Source organism: Erinaceus europaeus, chromosome 12, assembly GCF_950295315.1.
Source record: "Erinaceus europaeus chromosome 12, mEriEur2.1, whole genome shotgun sequence".
NCBI lineage: Eukaryota > Metazoa > Chordata > Mammalia > Eulipotyphla > Erinaceidae > Erinaceus > Erinaceus europaeus.
The window spans coordinates 86,772,021-86,793,117 of NC_080173.1; the positions used below are offsets into that span (position 1 = coordinate 86,772,021).

Genomic DNA, 21,097 nt, shown 5'->3' on the forward strand with positions numbered 1-21,097 from the left:
ATAATGCACAAGGACCCCGGTTCAGGTCAAGTGCCCAATCCCCACCTGCAAGGAAGCTTCATGAACAGTGAGGCAATGCTGCAGACATGCTCCCCAAACCCCCACTCCTTCTTGATTTCTCTATCTTATCCCATAAATAATAAATAAATAAATAAATACAATGCTTACATGAACTTAAAAAGTGGTCAATTATCTCTAAGAACTTGGAAAAACTATGGTGGTTATTGTATATGGGGGCACAGAGAACTTTGGTGGTGAGAGTGGTGTGGAAGTAAACCTTTCTTTTTTTTTATTATTTATTTTTCCTTTTGTTGCCCTTGTTGTTGTAGTTATTATTGTTGTTGTTGATGATGTCGTCATTGTTGGATAGGACAGAGAGAAATGGAGAGAGGAGGGGAAGACAGAGAGGGGGAGAGAAAGAGAGACACCTGCAGACCTGCTTCACCACTTGTGAAGCGACTTCCCTGCAGGTGGGGAGCCGGTGGCTCGAACCGGGATCCTTACGCCGGTCCTTGTGCTTCGTGCCACCTGTGCTTAACCTGCTGTGCTACCGCCCAACTCCAGGAATTGTCCTGAAAGTACGAGCTTAGATCGTAACACATGCATTTACGATTTCCTGGGAATCTTTTGAGAAAATAGATACTTTTATTTAAAAAATAGCTTTGGGCATTCTTTGAAAACAAAAGAGGTGCCATCTACAAGTCACCATGGGACAGTACGCAAACAGCTACAGTTAGTTTAAAATTAACTCACAACAAGCATAACAGAATAAGGCTAAAATCAGGTCCCCAGAAAGGCATGGCACTGTTTGAAGCAGTTTGGCTGAGGCTGAGGCTGAAAATACTCATTGGAGTTTTTGTAACTTTAAGATTTTTATTCTTACAATAAATATTTCCCCCACAGATCCACCCATATCTCCCCATAGCACTTGTCTTCTGTTCTTGAAAAGAGCACAAAGAAGTCCGTAAATGCTTTAACTCGTCTCCTTTGTCCCAAATATCTCTTGTACTATGGGTCCCAACCCCAGAGGCCCTTGAGCAGATCACCTCTGCAGGTATTTGAGAACGAGGTAAAAGGCAGAGCGCTGTTTCTTTCTCCAGACAGTATATTTACTGAGGAAGAACTGGACTGTAGAGTGGTCTGGGAGGTGGTGCAGTGGATAAAGCATTGGACTCTCAAGTGTGAGGTCTCGAGTTCAGTCCCTGTTAGGACATGTGCCAGAGTTATGTTTGGTTCATTCTCTCTCTCTCTCTCTTCTTATCATTCTTCATGAATAAATAAATAAAATCTTGAGAGAGAGAGAGAGAGCGAGATTGTAGAGGGCTTAGCTGCTGGCACACCTGGGGAGTGAATAACCACCAATTTAAGAGAATACCTGGAGGTTTTTGTCTTTTTTTTTTTAACCTTAAAATTCATTTAAGGTTATGGCTCCTAGGGAAGAACTTTTTAAAAAAAAAATTGATAAAACAGATAGAAATGAGGAGGAGGAGTGAAGAGAGAGGAAGAGAGACGCCTGCAACACTGCTTCATCACTCAGGCAGTTTCCTCTCTGCAGGAAACTGTGAGGACTGGGGGCTTGAACCAGGGTCCTTGCGCATTATAATGTGTGCACTCAACCAGGTGCACCACCACCCAGTCCCTGACTTTGGGGGGACCTTAACGAACAAAAGAATAGTTGTTTGCAAATGACTGGCTCTTCTGGCAAGAGCCAACTAGAGGATCCCCAACACAGTCCAGTGTGAGGTCCCGAGGTACAGAGACCTGGCCCAGCAGCTGACAACACCTGGGTTTCGGTATTTGAGGAGACAGTAGCATCTCTGACAAGAACAGCTGTTTTCTTCCCCACCCTTCCTCGCCCAGCCCAGCCTGGGAATCCACCTTAGAAACTGGCCCAGCTGGTGTGGCCTCTAATGAGTGGTTGGGTCATGAGGAGGTGGACCTGGACTGGCAGGGAGGTGGGAGCCCCCAGGGCTTAATTTGCCTACATACTTCTCAGCTGACTTAGGGCGCCTTTTGCACTCCCTGCCTTCCAGGCCACCCTTGAGGACCCCAAGACTCAAATTTGGAGCACCCATTGAGCCAGAAAGATTGGGGGATGCCTTTGCCTTTGCTGTGGATCCTCTGTTGGCTTCAGCCTCAAACTGGTTTTCTGATACGTCAGTCCTCAAGAAGATCCTTCCCCCCACCCGCAAAAAAAAATTTTTTTTTAAATGGCCCCACAGATTCTCCCTCAGGCTGGTGCCTTCAGAGTGGGGGGCCAGGGAGGGAGAATTAGGGATGGGAAGACAGGCACACTTGTGAGTGGGCACTGGCATTCTGGGAAATGTGTGCTTTGGGCCTCTGTATCACCCTTTCTATTCATTCCTGAGAGCAAACTAGAGAATTCTGGGTAGGAATTCTCACCTGACAGTGTCCTGCCATTGGGTCTCCATCCAGGAGAATGTGCCAGTCAAACTTCCTTGTCCTCAGGGAGCCCCACCTGGCTTCACATAGGTCACCTGGCTCCTCAGAGCTGGGTGACCCAGCAGGTAGGAGTACCCACCCATTTTCCTACTCTTCTTGGTTCTTGGTTAGAGGAGAGGAAAGTATTTGCTCTGTATACACCAGTGAGGCACTGCTGTTGTAACTGAGGAAGGGAATCCCATTACATTTTCTATCTTGGTCTTAGTTTCTGCTTAGCTGCTTGACGTCAGAGGTCACCAGCCGCTACCCCTAACCTCCCTTAAGCTTAAGCTGTTGGGGCTGAGGAGATGGAGGTGGAGAGATGCCTCTATACTTCCAGTCAGCAGCCTCCTTCTATCCTCTCTGCACATCCATCCCTCATGCATGCTGTGTGGAGCAGTGGGAAAGCTTCTAGAATAGCACCCAGGCCTGGCACCCCTCCAGATGCCACCTTTCATGCCTGCTTCCTCACCAGGAGCACCCAGGGCAAGATGGCAGCTACCACAGCCACCACAGCAATGAGGGTGATGAGCAGTAGGGCTCGGGAGCGGCAGCAGAATGACCGGGTGGAGCTGGGCGCTGGGGATGCATCAGAGAGCTCTGCCAGGCTGCGCCGTGGCAGGACACTGTCCTGCTCCCCCAGGGGCATCCCGTGGCGACTGATGATAAAGATCTGTGGCTCCCGGGGCAGGTTGGGCAGCACATCCAAAGGGAGCTGAGCACTCTGACTTGGGGACGTTCTCCAGACAGGCTGCGAGACAGCCAGAGGGTTTGTGTGACCCAGAGTGTCGGGTGGGGCCACAGAGGGCAGGCCCATGGGCACGGCCAGCGTCTGGGAGCTCTTGTCCAGCATGGAAGGCCAGCGGGAACTCTTCTTGCTGAGGAAGGTGACATAGCGGCAGATGGGACAGATGATGATCCTCTGGATCTGCCCATCCACACGAGTGGAGAGTAGATACTTGACTAGGCAGTCATGGCAGAACACATGGCCACAGCTCAGTGTCCGGCTGGCACCTTCCAGGTCTCGGAACTTCTCATAGCACACGGGGCACTCACTCCCCGAGCTGTCCTTGCTCTCTCCTTCTGACATGGCCACTCTGGAAGGCAGGGCCTTACCTGCAGGAGGGAAGGGCTATGTTTGTCAGTCACTTTCCTCCTCTGCTGCCCCTCCCTTGCTCCCTCCCACACTCCTGCTTCCACTGTCTTCTGAAACCCTTTCTCCTTGCTTTCTGACTTCTCTTTCTTCCCTCTTACCCTTTCCTCACCTGGTGCTCTTCTTCAGTGACTTACCTGCATCAAACCAAGATCTGAGATCTAGAGTCTCAGAACCTTAGGAGGAGAAGTGGGTACTCCTCCGGGGGGGGGGGGGAGGGGGGGCAAGGGTTGGAAGACAAACAGGTAAGGAGAGAACCCAGCACACTAGATGCTGGAACGTGGAGTGTGATCACAGTGTAACACCTCATGTCAACCGTGTAACATGCACACATGGCGAGGTCACCACCTCCTCTCTTCCTGGTTTGATGCAGGGAAGTGAAGGACCTCAGTCCCAGGGGAGACCTGGTGGTGAGCTACCCCCGCCCCACTCCCTGCCTTAGTCCAGGCTCTGATGGAGACCTGTACCCAGAGTGCTTGTTTCCCAAAAGTCTCTGCTGCTCACTCAGGGGTTGACTGATGCATTACATTGTTTCCAGCCATGAGGTTGTGTCCCTCTGTGCTAATCATGGCTATAAAGCAATGACTGCTTTGAAAATAAAACTCAGAACTCACACATCCAAATGCCTGTTGGCCCTCCTCATAGTCACAGCAGGGAGTTGTGGGCTCTTTCCTCCAGCTGCCACAGCTCAGTCATTCTTTGAATTCTTCTTTCTCACTGCCCGAGGCAGTGTGAGAATCTGTTAACCTTGGTGTTGGCAGACTCTCATCTATTGAGGCTATGTCTGGAATTCTGAGAATGGCCGAAAGTCTCTAACTAGGAGGCAAGTCTGACAAGAGAGTGAGTATTCAAGTGGCATGATTCTGTTTTCAATCAAAGGAAAGGAGTCACCTCGAAGTAGTTACATTGGGTTTTAAACTCCAACTGAGAGCAAACGAGAAGTTCCAAAGGTGTTCTTCGTAAATGGCAAGATTGTCTGATTAAACACACAGTTCCAGGCGGTGGGTAGATAACATTATGGTTATGCCTAAGACTCTTGTGCCTGAGTTCCGAAGTCCCAGGTTCAATCTCCCACACCATCAGCCAGAGCTGAACACTGCTCTGGTTAAAAAAAAAAAAGAAAGAAAAAAAAATTCTAGAAAACACACACACACACACACACACACACACACACACACACTTCCCAAAGAAAGTGCTTTTGAGTGGTCCGGGAGGTGGCGCAGTGGCTAAGGCACTAGACTCTCAAGCATGAGGTCCCCGGCAGCACATGTACCAGAGGGATGGCTGGTTCTTTCTCTCCTCCTATCTTTCTCATCAATAAATAAATTCTTTTTTTAAAAAAAGTGCTTTTAAAAGGAAATATTAGTTTGGGTATGTGATTAGGTATAGTTTTCTCCCTTTAAAAGTTGACTATCTTTGGCCTAGGAGGTACTATGAGGAGTGTGCACAACTTACAAGCATGAGGTCCTGAGACTGATCCCTGGTCTAATACATCATATATGACAGAATAAATGCTATAGCTCTCTCTGTGTGTCTCTCATTATAACTGATGGCTTTAAAAAAAAAGTATCACAGTTGTATAACACCAACTCAGTCCTGCTCCAGCTGATCTTTCAGAGAGGGAGGGAGGGAGAAAAGGGAGGAGGGAGGGAAAGAGGAAGGAAGGGAGAGAGAGAGATACCACACTATCGAAGTGAGGAATTTTGACATCCCTAGATTAGCTTCTTTAGAAGGAAAAGTGGTTGCCTATAGTGCAATATGCTTCCATCAATGACATAGTCAAAAGACACTGTCAACTAGAATTGTCTCCCAGACTTGAGAGATGACATGATATGGACAGGATCAGTTAGTAGGAAGGAGAAACCATAGTTTGTCAAATCACACATTGTATCATTTATTTATTTACTATTGAATAGAGACAGAAATTGAGAAGGGAGTGGGAGATAGAGAGGGAGAGAGACAGAGAGACACCTGCAATCCTGATTCACCACTCATGAAGCTTTCCTCATGCAGGTGGGGACCAGGGGCTTGAACCTGGATCCTTGTGCACTGTAATGTGTGCACTTAAATAGGTTCGCCACCACCTGGCCCCTAAATCATACATTGTAATCTTTCATTCCTCTTCACTTGATTCTAAATCCATTTTGCCATCTTGAAAGATGTTATTTAACTCAGAACAAAGATATATACAGGCAGAGTCTGGGGCATGTGGGTATCTGGAGGCAGTACACAAACCTTTTTAGGGGGGTTAAATTTTTGGTTTCTGAGATGATCAATGTGACCTCTGGACTGGCAGGTGGAACTTTCAAACGCTCAGACTTAGACCTTAAGTCAAATTTTTAATATGCTTCCTACTGTCTGATTGGCCTTTGATAAGTTGTTTAACCTCTCTCAGCTTTGGGTTTCCATCTTTAAGAGGAGTTTGGTAATAACAGTACTGTCTTCTTCTCAGAGTTTGTTTTCTTCTTCAAGGGATGCAGAGAGGGGAAGGGAAAGAGAGAGAGAGACGGAGGGAAAGGACAGTACCAAAGGTTTCTTCAGTGCTGTGGGGTTGGGGTTTGAACCTGGGTTGCACACATGACAAAGCCGTGCAATACCCCAGTGAGCTATTTCACTAGAGTCATTCAGAATATTAAGTGAGCTAATGCGAATGAAGAGTCTGGCACACAGTAAGCACTCAACAAATGGTAAGTGTCATTGTGAAGGCATTCCCAGTCCTCTCCCTTCATAGCATCTGCTTTTCCTTCCTTTCCTCTCCTCCCCACATAGGAGTCACATAGGTGACTAAGAAATGATGCCCCATGACAGAAGCCAGCTCCCTTAAATTAGAATAACTGGATATGATGACAATAGATTAAGTAAGTATTGGATAATAGATAAAAATTCAAGATAGTGATTCCAGTGTTTCTCTGTCATTTCCATTTTATAACACACTTGAAAAAGTATCATCATCTAATCAGACAGTAGGATAGGACAGAGAGAAATGGAGAGAGGAGGGGAAGACAGAGAGGGGGAGAGAAAGATAGACACATGCAGACGTGCTTCACCACTTATGAAGTGACTCCCCTGCTGGGGGCTCGAACTGGGATCCTTATGCCAGTCCTTGAGCTTTGAGCCGCTTGCGCTTAACCCGCTGCGCTACCGCCCAACTCCCAAGTCTTTTTTTTTTTCTTCTTGCCTCCAGGATTATCGCTGGGGCTCTGTGCCGACACTATGAATGCACTGCTTCTGGAGGCCATCTTTTTCCCATTGTTGTTGGATAGGACAGAGAGAAATTGAGAGAGGAGGGGAAGACAGAGAGGGGGAGAAAAAGACAGACGCTGCCGACTTCCTTCACCGCTTGTGAAGCAGCTCCCCCAACTGGGATCCTTGTGCTTTGCACTATGTGTGCAAAACCCAGTGTGATACTGCCCAGGCCTTGAAAGACCTTTTTAAGGAGGACTGATCAAAAGCTTAAGTAACAGAGAAGTAGGTAGTAGAGATCAGAAAGAGAATTCCGGTGTAGAGATAAGAAAGGGGGGAAGAAAGGGCTTTTGAGTTCATTTAGCTAAGTCTGGTTTTACAGATGAGTGCTCATCCCAGCAGGGGGAAGTGATTTGTCCAAGGCCACCTGAGAAGGTGATGGAGAGGGAGATGACAGATAGCGATGCCACAGAAAATAAAGAGCACATTGTTGGAGGGGGCCCGGCGGTAGCTCAGCGGGTTAAGTGCACATGGCTGAAGCGCAAAGACTGGTTTAAGGATCCCGGTTGGAGCCTGGGCTTCCCACCTGCAGGGGTGAAGCAGGTCTGCAGGTGTCTATCTTTCTCTCCCCCTCTCTGTCTTCCCCTCCTCTCTCCATTTCTCTCTATCCTATCCAACAACAACGACAGCAATAACGACAACAATAATAACAGTAATGATGAACAACAAAAGGGGAAAAATAGCCTCCAGGAGCAGTGGATTTGTAGTGCAGGCACCAAGTCCCAGGGATAACCCTGGAGGAAAAAGAAAAAGAGAGAGACAGAGAGGACATTATTAGAATCAGCTGATAGACTAGGGGTGTCAAGGTGAGCCACGTCAGGAGAGTTGTCCTTGTGAGGAGCCAGGAAAGGAGGAGGAGGAGAACCTCTATTTCTCAGCTGAGTTCAGGGAAAGTAAATGGGACCCAGGGAGGGCAAGACTCACCTCAGATGCTTAGGATCGCCCTCCCTAGGCAAGCATTCTTCCTGCCTGTCATTCACATCTGGGCAGTGCCACCTTTTTTCCCCACCTTCCTCTCATCTCCCTTTTCCCAGTCCTATCCTCAATCCTCTCTCCTTGCATTCTCCCCGTGCCCTCCCCCCAACCTCATTATTTATTTTGGGATCCAGACAGAGAGGAATTGAGAGGGGAAAGGAGGACAGATAGAGAGATAGAGCTCTGCTTCAGCACTCAGGAAGCCTCCTCCACCCCAGCAGGTGGGAATTGGGGGCTTGAACCTAGGTTCTTGCACATGGTAACAAGCATGCTATGTCAGGTATGTCACCAGGTCCCTGTTCCTTTTCCCTTGATGCCATTTCTCTGTTTTAAAGAAATATTTCATTTATTTTATTTTAATGGGGGGGAGAGAGAGCTTAGAGAAAGATACACAGAGAGAGACCAGAGCACTGCTCAGCTCTGGTTTATGGTGGTGCTGGGGATTGAACTTGGGACCTTGAGGCCTCAGGCATGAGAGTCTTTAGCATAGCCATTATGCTGTCTCCCCAGTCCAGTGCTATTTAATTCTCCATCCTTGAGTTTCCTTTATGGGTCTGACTGTTTCAGCTGCTGGAATAGCAGAAGAAATGCAAGGAACATGCTCTGTTGGGACACAAAATAACAATGCAAGCTCCAAACGTTTTTTTTCTTTTTTTCCTTTTTTTTTTTTTTTTCTTTTTTTCATGTCAGACGGGTAATGTGCCAATGTCGTAACAAGGTTTATAGGTGGCACACCTCATGCAGTCGCATGATAACTCAATCATCACGCTTATGAACTACAAAAGGATCCAACGTAGTAGGTCTGACATACAAAAAGATAGCACCGGGGGCTGGGTGGTAGTACAGCGGGTTAAACGCACATGGCACAAAGCGCAAGTACCGGCTTAAGGATCCTGGTTCAAGTCCCCTGCTCCCCACTTTCGGGGGCGGGGAGGGGGTCGCTTCACAAGCAGTGAAGCAGATCTGCAGGTGTCTTTCTCTCCCACTCTCTGTCTTCCCTTCCTCTCTCGATTTCTTTCTGTTCTATCCAACAACAACAACGATAAACAACAAGGGCAACAAAAAGAAAAAATAGCCTCCAGGAGCAGTGGATTTGTAGTGCATGGAAGCCAGGTGGTGGCGCAGCGGGTTAAGTGCAGGTGGCGCAAAGCGCAAAGACCAGCGTAAGGATTTGTAGTGCAGGCACAGCGCCCCAGCAATAACCCTGGAGGGAAAAAAAAAAAGGTAGCACTACGATGCTTTAGGAAACTGGGGAGGGGAGACTGGGAAGTTTTCTGAGGTGGTGTGGAACCAGTATTGAGCTAATAATAAGTAATTATAGCAGCGACTATCCATTGAACACTAATTATGAGCTTGGCATTTTGCATCCCTTCCTCATTGACTCCTGACAACAACTCTGGGAGGTAGATATTATCTCTCTTTTACAGATGAGGGAAATTCAGCTCAGGGCTCACGTTAGGTAACTTATTCAATGTCTCACTGTTAATACAGGGAAGACCTGGGATTCCAGCCCAAGTCAGCTCAGCTACACAGCCCATTCTAAATATTTCTGCCTCTAATAAGGAACCAGATGTGCTTCCATGGACAGCATTCTAGACCTTGCTTAAAGGGACGGATGAAGTCTTTGGAACAGAAGGACAGACTAGAAGCTCCCAGCTCACATACACAGACAGAAATGTTGATTTAATAAATATGAGGGCAGTACCTCACAAGAGCTCCAGAATCCAGATGTATATGTTAAAGGCGTTATGATTTTTTTTTTTTTTTACATGCCAGTCATGTCTCAGTGAAGTGATTGAAAAAGAAGGAGGAGGAAGGTTGGGGAAAGAGCATAGTGGCCATGAAAACGACTTTCCTGCCTGAGGCTTATAGGTCTCAGGTTCAAGCCCCAGCTTTACTATAAGCCAAAACTGAGCAGTGCTCTCGTAAAAGGTGGTGGAGGAGGAGGAGAAGAAATATCCATGGAAAAGTGCCTCCCCAGACTTTCCTCCTCAGACTCTAAACAGCTCTTCCTGTGACCTGCCAGGAGACAAGAGGAACTGACCTTCTAAGTCCCAGTACCCAGACTCACCTACAACAAATAGCATTGTGGGCACTGACTGGACAGTGCCACCAGCCCAGGTGACCCCCACAACCCCAATCTTGGGACAAGTAATTTATGAGACAGAGTAAAACACTTAGGCATCTGGACTTCCCTCTCAGAGTTTCCATGCCAAAGTTGCTCCACACACCCCCCCAACACACACACTCCTACACCCCTCCATCACTCCACTTTCAGTCCAGAGATTTGCCAAGCTCTGACTGCCGCATCCCACCCCTCATCAACCCCCCCAGACTCACTTTGGCTGGGGCTGGGAAGAGCAACATTCACCTCCCCCCGGGTCATCCGCGGAGCAGGTTGGAGTTACCCAGAGGTGTTGGACAGGTAGCACGTCCTCTTGCTGCTGTCACTCTGACTCCTACAGAGGCATTTACTAGTGACTGAGCAGGTCGGGAGGACAGCTCGGGGAAGTGAATGTTGCTCAACCCGTTTGAGATCAGGAGGGTTTGGCAGTTGGTGAGTCAGGTGATCTTGAGGATGTTAGGAGAGCAGCTCCTGGTCTGGTGAGGAGCCCAGCAAGGGGCTCTCAAGACTGCCCATGGGTCTCCTAATGGAAGGGGTGCTTGCCCAAGACTTCTTTTGACCATCCAGCCCCAAGAAGCTCCTCAGTGACATAGCAGGCTCTCAACAGACCATGTCCACCTTCCTGAGCCCACTTTAAAGACTTTCTCACACCCTGTCATGCTATGTACAGAGCTGAAGGAAAGTTATGTCACCCAAGACTGCATCCAGACATTTGGGTGATGTATGTCTGTCCTTTTTTGGAACATAAAGAAGCTCAGAGCTCCAACAGACTAAAACCCCATGGAATAAAAGATGAGGCAGAGGAAAACCAAGATGATTTGCCTCCTGGCAGGTATCCCTGACATGTGAAGTAGAGGCAGGCTTTGGGACAGTCTGTGTAATATGTTCCTATTTATGAACATGATAGTAAGATATGATAATTTTTTTTATTTTTATTTTTTTTTAAATTTTAAGATATGATAATTTTTACAGAAAAAAAATATGGGAAAAGGCAAAGCAAACCACTGATGGTTTATCTTTGAAGGGACTTTTAAAATTATGTATTCCTGTCAAATTTGAATTTTCACCCTGAATATGTATTTCTTTCATGATCAGAAGAATGTAGCCAAGTATAAGGCAAAAATAAAACCAATGTTAAGAAGAACTGGAATTCACTTGGGGGGATGCTCTCCAAGTATTTTCAGGATATGAATATAAGGCCTCAATAAATTGGCTTGTTTCCTTCTTTTTTAAAAAAAAATATTTTCTTTATTTATTGCATAGAAATAGTCAGAAATTGAGAAGGAAGCGGGGAGAAGAGAGACAGAGAGAAACTGCAGCCCTGCTTCACCACTTGTGAAGCTTTCCCCCTATAGTTGGGGACCGGGGGTTTCAACCCAGGTCTTTGTGCACCACCCCCTAGCCCCAAGAAATTGACATTTTCTTTGTCCTCTTCCTCCTTCTTCCTCCTCCTCCTCCTCCTCCACTTCTACCTACCCCCTCCACCTCTTCCTCCAACTCAGGTCTTTGCACATTGCAACATGTTCACTCAACCAGGTGCACCACCACCCAGCCCCAAGAAACTGACATTCTCTTTGTCCTCTTCGTCCTCTTCCTCCTTCTTCCTCCTCTCCCTCCTCCTCCTTCATTTCTACTTCCCCTCTCCACCTCTTCCTCCCCCTCCACCCCATCCTCCTCCACCTCTTATTCTGAGAGAGAGGAGAGAAAGCTCGATTCGAGATATAGTCAAAGAGTGTACCCCATGGTCCGGGAGGTGGCACAGTGGGTAAAGCACTGGACTCTCAAGCACAAGGTCCCAGATTCAATCTTCAGCAGCACATGTACCAGAGTGATGTCTGATTTTTTCTCTTTCTCATTAATAAATAATTATTTTTTTAAAAAATATTTTTTTGGTACCCTTGTTGTAGTTATTATTGTTGTTATTGATGTCATCATTGTTGGATAGGACAGAGAGAAATGGAGAGAGGAGGGGAAGACAGAGAGGGGGAGAGAAAGATAGACACCTGCAGACCTGCTTCACCGCCTGTGTAGCAACTCCCCTGCGGGTGGGGAGCTGGGCTCTCGAACCGGGATGCTTCCTCCAGTCCTTGCGCTTTGCGCCACATGGGCTTAAGCTGCTGCGCTATCGCCTGACTCCCAGTAAATAAATTATTTTTTTAAAAAAGAGTGAAACGCCCATAAGGAAATCCCAGAATGATTCCTGACCCACCTGAACAGCCAATAATTGCGTCCATGGTGCCCTGGGGCAAAGGAGAAGGACAGTCTAGGCAGTGCTCTCAGCCGGCTCCTACAGGGACATGAATATGGCCAAGTACCAGCCCTCACAGCAGGCTCTCAGATTCTTTTTATTATTATTATTATTTTTTACCTCCAGTGTTATTGCTGGGTCTTGGTGCCTGCACCACAAATCCACTGCTTCTGGAGGCTATTTTCCCCCCTTTTTTGTTGCCCCCCCCTTTTTTAAAAAATCATTTTATCATTGTTGTGGTTATTATTATTGTTGTTATTGATGTCATTGTTGTTGGATAGGACAGAGAAAAATGGAGAGCAGAGGGGAAGACAGAGGGGGAGAGAAAGACAGACACCTGCAGACCTGCTTCACCGCCTGTGAGGTGATGCCCCTGCAGGTGGGGAGCGGGGGCCTCGAACTAGCATCCTTATTCCGGTCGATGTACTTTGTGCCATGTGCGCTTAACCTGCTGCACTACCGCCCGACCCCCTCAGATTCAATTTTTCAGAACTAAATGTGAGAAATCTAAGATTTAGCAGATAAGAATGCATATTGTGGGGCTGGATGATGGCATACATAGTTATGCACACAAGTAACCACACTCAAGGACCCAGGATCAACCCCGTAGCCCCCACCTGCAGAAGAAAAGCTTCATGAGTGATGGAGCATTGCTGCAGGTTTCTCTCCCTTTCTCTACTACACTTTATATATATAAAAAAAGAATCCGAAGCCCCAGGTTCAATTCCCCACACCACCATAAGTCAGAGCTGAGCAGTTAAAAAAAAAAAGCAAGGAAAAAAAATGTCACCAAGTGTGGTGGAGTTGTTGGGCTTACACTGAGCCCAGTATAATTGTGGCAAAAAATAAATAATTAAAAAATTCCCAGGTAAATTTGTATGTCATATAAACAACAAACAGTGCCAGAGAGACAGCTCACTGTGGGGCAGGGGTAGATAGCATAATGGTTATGCAAAGAGACTCTTGTGCCTGAGTGTCCAGAGTCCCAGGTTCCATCCCCCACACCACCATAAACCAGAGCTGAATAGTGCTCTGGTAAAAAAAAAAAAAAAAAAAAAAAAAGCTCACTGTGTAGGGTGCCTGTATTGCAATGTATAAGATCCAAATTCAAGCCTCAGCACCAATGGGAAGTGTTGTGGTAATGGAGGAACCTTCAGTGCTGCAACACACACACACACACACACAAACACACACACACACACACACACACACACACACACACACACACACACACACACACCCCTGTCTATCTGAATGAAAAGGTCACTACCTGGAGCAGTGAAATTGTGCATGGCTTCACCAAAACCAATCAATAATACTAATTTTTTAGTGAGAGAGAGAGAGAGAGAAGCACTGAGAGAGAGACCAGAGCACTGCTCAGTTCTGGTTTATTGTGGTGTTGTCGATTAAACCTGGGACTTCAGAGCCTCAGACGTGAAAGTCTTTTGCAGAACCAATACACTGTCTCCTCAGCTCCACATTTCCATTCCTTAACCATCTTGGATGTATTTATTACTAAATGTAAGTTATTTCCTTTAATATTGACTGTGATAATCCAGACATACAACACATTTAAAATACTTTTTATGGGGTGAGGTGGGGTAAGATAGCACAGTGGTTATGCTGAGACTCACATGCCTGAGGCTCCAAAGTCCCAGGTTCAATCCCATAAGCCAGAGCTGAGCAATGCTCTGGTAAGAAACAAAACAAAACAAAAAATACTTTTTACAATGAGAACTCAAGTGTCCAATACATTTATTCCATCATTAGCATGCACCTTTCTGGCAGTACTACATATTTACCGACTCATTTCTTCCTTCCATTAAACTGAATATGGAGTGTAGTTTTTAGGTCACTCCCAAGACCAGCTAGGTTCTGAGACAGGGTCTGGAAATCTGTGTTTGTAATCAGTTCTCCAGATAATTCTGTCCGGGTCCAGTTGCTTATCCCATGTGGAAACCAAACCTGTAGTTAGGCAACAGATAGCTTTGGCCAGCATTCTTCCCTTGTCTGCAAGTTCCCTGCCTTCAGGAAGGTCTTGCCAAGATAGGTCTTTATTTATTTACTACTACTACCATTATTATTATTAGTTCTTCTTGTTGTAGTATTTTACCAGAGCACTGTTCCTCTCTGGCTTATGGTGGAATTAAGGATTGAACCTAGGATCTTTGGTCCTCAGGCATGAAAGTCTTCTCATAAGTATTATGCTATCTTCTCAGACCCAAAATAGGATCTTTTTAAAAATTATTTATTTTCCTTTTTGTTGCCCTTGATTTTTTATTATTGTTGTAGTTATTGTTGTTGTTATTGATGTCATCGTTGTTAGATAGAACAGAGAGAAATGGAGAGAGGAGGGGAAGACAGAGAGGGGGAGAGAAAGATAGACACCTGCTGACCTGCTTCACCACTTATGAAGCACTCCCCTGCAGGTGGGGAGCTAGAGGCTTGAACCAGGATCTTTATGCCGGTCCTTGAGCTTTGCGCCACGTGCGCTTAACCCGCCCGACTCCCACCAAGACAGGATCTTATTAAAAAATATATTTTATTGTGGTCCGGGAGATGGCACAGTGGATAAAGCATTGAATTCTCAACTATGAAGTTCTGGGTTCAATCACTGGCAGCACATATACCAGAGTGATTTCTGGTTCTTACTTTCTCTCCTCCTATCTTTCTCATGAATAAATAAATAAATTCCTTACAAAAATTGTTTATTTACTAGAGACAATGAGAAAAGGGGAAGAGAGAGAAAAAAAAAGGGACACCTGCAGCACTGCTTCACCATTTGTGAAGTTTCTTCTCTGCAAGTGAGTCTTCTAGCGTTATGACATGTGCACTCTACCAGGAGCACCACTGTCTGGCCTCAATCAGTTCTCTTAAATAATTATTTTATGGGTGGGGGTAGATGACATAATGGTTGTGCAAACAAACTGTCATGCCTGAGGCTCTGAAGTCCCAGGTTCAATCCCCCACACCACCTTAAGCCAGAGCTGACCAATGGTCTGGTAAAAAAAAAAAACATTATTTTGACCAAAATAATGTCCAGACACACATCCCCCAAACACACTTACATGCCTTGTCAATATGGCCTCAGAATTGGACTACTTAATTATTCCATGGGTTTTTGTTTTGTTTTTATTTTTTAACGAGAGCACTGTTCAGCTCTGGTTTATGGTGGTGTGGGGGATTGAATCTGGGACTTTAGAGCCTCAGGCATGAGAGTCAGTTTGCATAACCATTATGCTATTTACCCTCAGTCTGGACTACTTAATTATTAAGAGCCTCTTGTTGACTAGAAATCTTATAAATAAGTTGTGCCGTCACTATGGAAAAGAATATGACAGTACTAAAAAATAAAGAAAGAGGCCAGAGGTAGATAGCATAATGGTTAAGCAAAGTAACTCTCATGCCTAAGGCTGCAAAGTCCCATGTTCAGTCCCCTGCACCACCATAAGCCAGAGCTGATGAGCAGTGCTCTGGTGTAGAGAAAGAAAGGAGTCAGGCGGTGGCGCATCTATTAAGCGCACATAGTACAAAGCACAAGGACCCTTGAAATGATCCCCGTTTGAGCTCCCAGGTTCCCCGCCTGCAGGAGGTTCACTTCACATGCAGTGAAGCAGGTTTGCAGGTGTCTGTCTTTCTCTCTCCCTCTTTTTTTTTTAAAAAATATTTTTATTTATTGTATTTCAATTAGAAAGCGTAGATACAGAGGGAAAGATACCGAGAAAGAGAAAGAGACTAGAACAGTGCTCAGTTCTGGTTTATGGTGGTGCTGGGGATTGAACCTGAGACCTCAGAGCCTCAGGCTTGAAAGGCTTTTGCATAACCACTATGCTGTCTCCTCAACCCTCTCTTTCTTTCTCTCCCTCTTTATCTTCCCTTCCCCTCTCAATTTATCTGTCCTATCCAAAGAAAAAAGGCAGAGGACCTAGTGGGGATTCTATTGTCATGTGGAAAACTGAGAAATGTTATGCATGTATAAACTATTGTATTTATTGTCGAATGGAAAACATTAATCCCCCAATAAAGGAAAAAAACAAATTTAAAAAAGTCAACGAGATAGACTTCACTCCTATGAGAATGTCATACATCAGAAAAGGTAGCAGCAACAAATGCTGGAGAGGTTGTGGGGTCAAAGAAACCATCCTTCACTGCTGGTGGGAATGTAAATTAGTCCAACCCCTGTGGACAGCAGTCTGGAGAACTCTCAGAAGGCTAGAAATGGACCTACCCTATGACCCTGCTCTCCTGGGGATATATCCTAAGGAAACAAGCACACCCATCCAACAAGATTTGTGTTCATAGCAGCACAGTTTGTAATAGCCAAAACCTTGGAGCATCCCAGCTGTCCAACAAAAGATGAGTGGCTGAGCAAGTTGTGTGTATATACACAATGGAATACTACTCAGCTATTAAAAATGGTGATTTCAAATGTAGTAAAACATTCAGTAGTTCCAGTCGTCTTAGGACACATGAAAGAATACACAGTGGAGAGAAACCCTATGAATGTAAACAATGTAGTAAAACATTCAGTTGTTCTAGTTCTCTTCGGACACACGAAAGAACTCACAGTGGAGAGAAATCCTATGAATGCAGACTATGTAGCAAAACATTCAGTCGCTCCAGTCATCTTCGGACACATGAAAGAATGCACAGTGGAGAGAAACCCTATAAATGTAAACAATGTAGCAAAACATTCAGATATTCTAGCTCTCTTCAGAGACATGATAGAACTCACAGTGGAGAGAAACCCTATGAATATAAACAAAGTAGTAAAATTAATATAGTCAAGCCAGTGATCTTCAGCACATGAACTAATGCAGTTGAGTGAAACCTTATGAAAGTAAACATAGTACAATGTTAAATTGATGTAGTTCAAAACAACATATATAGGAAAGAAATATGAAAGTAAACTATATAGTAAAGTATTTACTAAAGTCATTCTGCAGTCATTCCAGAAATCGTTAGATATATGATTGAATTTGCATTATACAAAGTCCCCGTGAATGTAAATGTGTTGTACATACTAGAGCCACAGTGCTTGCAGCAACACAGGTTAAAATTGAGTTACTATGGTATGTTATAAAATAAAATAATTATAGACCATTTTAGAGATTATATATCTGCTATAATATTGTAATCATGGAATTATAATATTATTAAAGTCAACTCAATTTGTTTATGCCAACAAAAAAATGGTGATTTCAGGAGTCGGGCGGTAGTGCAGCGGGTTAAGCAAAAGTGGCTTGAAGCACAAGGACCAGCATAAAAATCTGGGTTCATGTCCCCGGCTCCCCACCTGCAGGGGAGTCACCTCACAAGCAGTGAAGCAGGTCTGTAAGTCTCTATCTTTCTCTCCCCCCTCTGTCTTCCCCTCCTCTCTCCATTTCTCTCTGTCCTATCCAACAATGACAGCATCAATAACAACAGCAATAGTAACTACAACAATACAACAACAAGGGCAACAAAAGGGAATAAATACATAAATAAATATTTTTTAAATGGTGATTTCACTGTTTTCAGCCCATCTTGGATGGAGCTTGAAGAAATCGTGTTGTTCGAGCCCCCAGCTCCCCAACTGCAGGGGAGTCGCTTCACAAGCGGTGAAGCAGGTCTGCAGGTGTCTGTCTTTCTCTCCCCTCTCTGTCTTCCCCTCCTCTCTCCATTTCTCTCTGTCCTATCCAACAACAACGACATCAATAACAACAGCAATAATAACTACAACAACAACAAACAATAAAACAAGGGCAACAAAAAGGAATAAAGAAAAATTAAAAAAAAAAAAAGAAAGAAAAAGAAATCATGTTAAGTGAGTTGAGTCAGAAACAGAAGGATGAATATGGGATGATCTTACAGGCAGAAGTTGAAAAACAAGATCAGGGACTGAGTGGGGGCGCACCTGGTTGAGCGCACATGTTACAATGCACAAGGACCTGGGTTTGAGCTCCCAGTCCTCACCTGCAGAAGGAAAGCTTTGCAAGTGGTGAAGCAGTGCTGCAGGTGTCTCTCTTTCTCTCTCCCTATCTCCCCTACCCTCTCAATTTCTGACTGTCTCTATCCAATAAATAAAGATAATTAAAAAAAAGAAAAAAGAAAAACAAGATCAGAAGAGAAAACACTAAGCAGAACTTGGAATAGAGTTGGTGTGTTGCATTAAAGTAAAAGACCCTGGGGTGGGTAGAGGGGAGGGTTCAGGTCCTGGAAAAGGATGGCGGAGGGCCTAGTGAGGATTGTATTGTTATGTGGAAAACTGGAAAATGTTATGCATGTACAAATCATTGTATTAACTGTCGACAGTAAAACAATAATCCCCCAATTAAAAAAAAGTGATGGCGCGAAGCACAAGGACTGGTATAAGGATCCCGGTTCAAGCCCCTGGATTCCCATCTGCAGGGGAGTCGCTTCACAGGTGGTGAAGCAGGTCTGCAGGTGTCCATCTTTCTCTCCCCCTCTCTGTCTTTCCCTCCCCTCTCTATTTCTCTCTGTCCTATCAAACACTGATGACATCAATAACAACAACAATAATAACTACAACAACAATAAAAAAAACAACAAGGGCAACAAAAGGAAAAAAAAGAAGTCCATAAAAAAAAAACAAAAAAAAAACAGAGGCTAGAGTGGTCCGGGAGGTGGCACAATGGGTAAAGCATTGGACTGTCAAGCATGAGGTCCTGAGTTCAATCCCTGGCAGCACATGTACCAGAGTGATGTCTGGCTCTTTCTCTCTCTCTCTCTTTCTCTCTCTCTCCCCTCCTATCTTTCTCATTAATAAATAAATAAAATATTTAAAGAAAAAAAAAGAAAAGAGGTTAGGTGGTGGTGCACCTGGATAAGTACACACATTACCATTTGCAAGGACCCAGGTTCAAGCCCACTTGCAGGGGGAAAGCTTCATGAGTGCTGAAGTAGGGCTGCAGGCGTCTCTCTGTCTCTTTCCCTCTCTATTTCCCCCTCCCACCTCAATTTCTGCCTGTCTCTAGCCAAAAATAAATAAATATTTATTTATTAAAAAGAAATAAGGAAAAAAAAAGTCGGGTAGATAACACCAGCAGTAGCTCAAGCAGCTTTCACACCTGAGGTACCAGAGGGCCCAAGTTCAATTCTAGAGACCACCGTACACCAGAGCTGAGCAATGCTCTATTTTTGTTTGTTTGTTTGGTTTTTTCTAACTAATATATGATCCAGCAGTCTTATTTCTTTATTTCTGTATATATGCCCTAAACAATTAAAACAGCAACTCACACAGCTATCATAGTAGCATTACCACAGTAATCAAAAGAGAGCCGGAGGTGGTGCGGTGGTGGAGCAAGCTGGGTGTGTCCCTGTGCACACTCACGGTGGCTGTAAGTATAAGATGCCTGTGGGCAGGAGGTGTGGCATCTTCTGTGTGTGTGTGAGTATGTACTGTGTGAGCCCACACATGCACATGCACACACAAAGATGCATGACCTCCGCCCACCCTATCCCTAGTCCTCAGTGTCCTGACTGTCCTGGAGATGTGGGCAGATGCGAAGGCCTGGTCAAAGAATGCCCCCAAAAGTGTAGAGTGAAGTCCCCACAGAAGTGGACACACTGAGGCTTTGGTGATCTCTCGAGATGCCCTATTCACCTTCCCGCCACTCGTCAACCCAGTCCTGCCACTTGCCTCCCTGAAAGGCCACACTCCCCACAGTGAGACTAGAGGCAGATTCTGAGTTGGGTGCAGCACCTACTGTCTCCCCACCCATCTGTAGTCCTCAGGCCCTGGCACTGCTCAATTCTAGCCAGTTGAAGCACCTGCTTTGGGATTTCCCCCTTACAAGAGGCTGCCCACCCTTCTGCAAACTCCCTTTGTCTGCCTGTGCTCTTTGTTCCACCCCAGTGGACTCTTCTCTCCTGTTACATAGCCTGGGGCTGCTAGCAGCACTGAGGATACTTGGAGCCTTTGAACAGAAAGCAAAGAGCCCCCTCCAGCTCGCCAGGACAAACAGCTTGGGAGGCTGGAATAAGGGTTGCTGTACCCTTCCTTCCTTCCTTCCTTCCTTCCTTCCTTCCTTCCTTCCTTCCTTCCATCTATCTCTCTTCATTTATTAGTGATAGAAGAGAAAGCTATTGGGAGAGGACCGGCACATCATCCTGGCATATATGATACCTTGGAGCAAATTCTGGACCTCATGCTTTTCTTTTAAAGAAATTAATATTTAATAGCTTGCAAATTAGTCTCTATCCACTGTCCTCTTTTTTTTTTTTTTGCCTCCAGGCTTATTGATGGGGCTCAGTGCCTACACTATGAATCCACTGCTCCTGGAGGCTATTTTCCCCATTTTGTTGCCCTTGTTGTTGTTGCCTTTGCTGTTGTTGTTGGATAGGACACAAAGATACTGAGAGAGGAGGGGAAGACAGAGAGGGGGAGAGACAAATAGATACCTGCAGACCTGCTTCATCACTTAAAAAGCTCGGTCCTTGTGCTTAATGCCATGTGTGCTTAACCTGCTGCGCTACCGCCCCCACCCAGACCTCATACTTTTAAAAATATTTTATTTATAAAAAGGAAACACTGACCAAACCATAGGATAAGAGGGGTACAACTCCACACAATTCCCACCATCAGAAATCCATATCCCATCACCTCCCTTGATAGCTTTCCTATTCTTTAACCCTCTGGGAGTATGGACCCAAGGTCATTGTGGGATGCAGAAGGTGGAAGGTCTGGCTTCTGTAATTGTTTCCCCGCTGAACATGAACGCTGGCAGGTTGATCCATACTCCCAGCCTGTCTCTCTCTTTCCCTAGTGGGGCAGGGTTCGGGGGAATAGGAGCTCCAGGACACATTGGTGGGGTTGTCTGTCCAGGGAAGTCTGGTTGGCATCATGCTAACATCTGGAACCTGGTCACTCACTGAAAAGAGAGTTAACATATAAAGCCAAACAGATTGT

General features: G+C 45.4%; 1 protein-coding gene and 1 non-coding gene across 4 annotated transcripts; both read right to left on the bottom strand.

Moving 5' to 3' along the window:
• Window positions 1-623: 623 nt before the first annotated feature.
• On the bottom strand, window positions 624-10,270 carry RNF222 (ring finger protein 222). 3 transcript variants are annotated; one of them, XM_060204398.1, is made up of 3 exons: window positions 10,154-10,270; window positions 4,210-4,424; window positions 624-3,558 (listed from the first exon to the last, which is right to left on the bottom strand). In XM_060204398.1, the coding sequence occupies exons 2-3, from the start codon at window positions 4,211-4,213 to the stop codon at window positions 2,897-2,899; spliced, it is 666 nt and encodes a 221-aa protein (XP_060060381.1). In that variant the 5' UTR covers window positions 4,214-4,424; window positions 10,154-10,270; the 3' UTR covers window positions 624-2,896. The 3 variants fall into 3 exon arrangements, with proteins under 3 accessions (XP_060060381.1, XP_060060380.1, XP_060060382.1); XM_060204397.1 differs by lacking the exon at window positions 4,210-4,424 and having other exon boundaries at window positions 10,154-10,256; XM_060204399.1 differs by lacking the exon at window positions 10,154-10,270 and having other exon boundaries at window positions 624-3,574.
• LOC132542355 (small nucleolar RNA U13) lies at window positions 8,498-8,601 on the bottom strand. The gene has a single exon (XR_009553436.1). It is a non-coding gene; the product is annotated as a small nucleolar RNA U13 (small nucleolar RNA).
• Window positions 10,271-21,097: the final 10,827 nt, after the last annotated feature.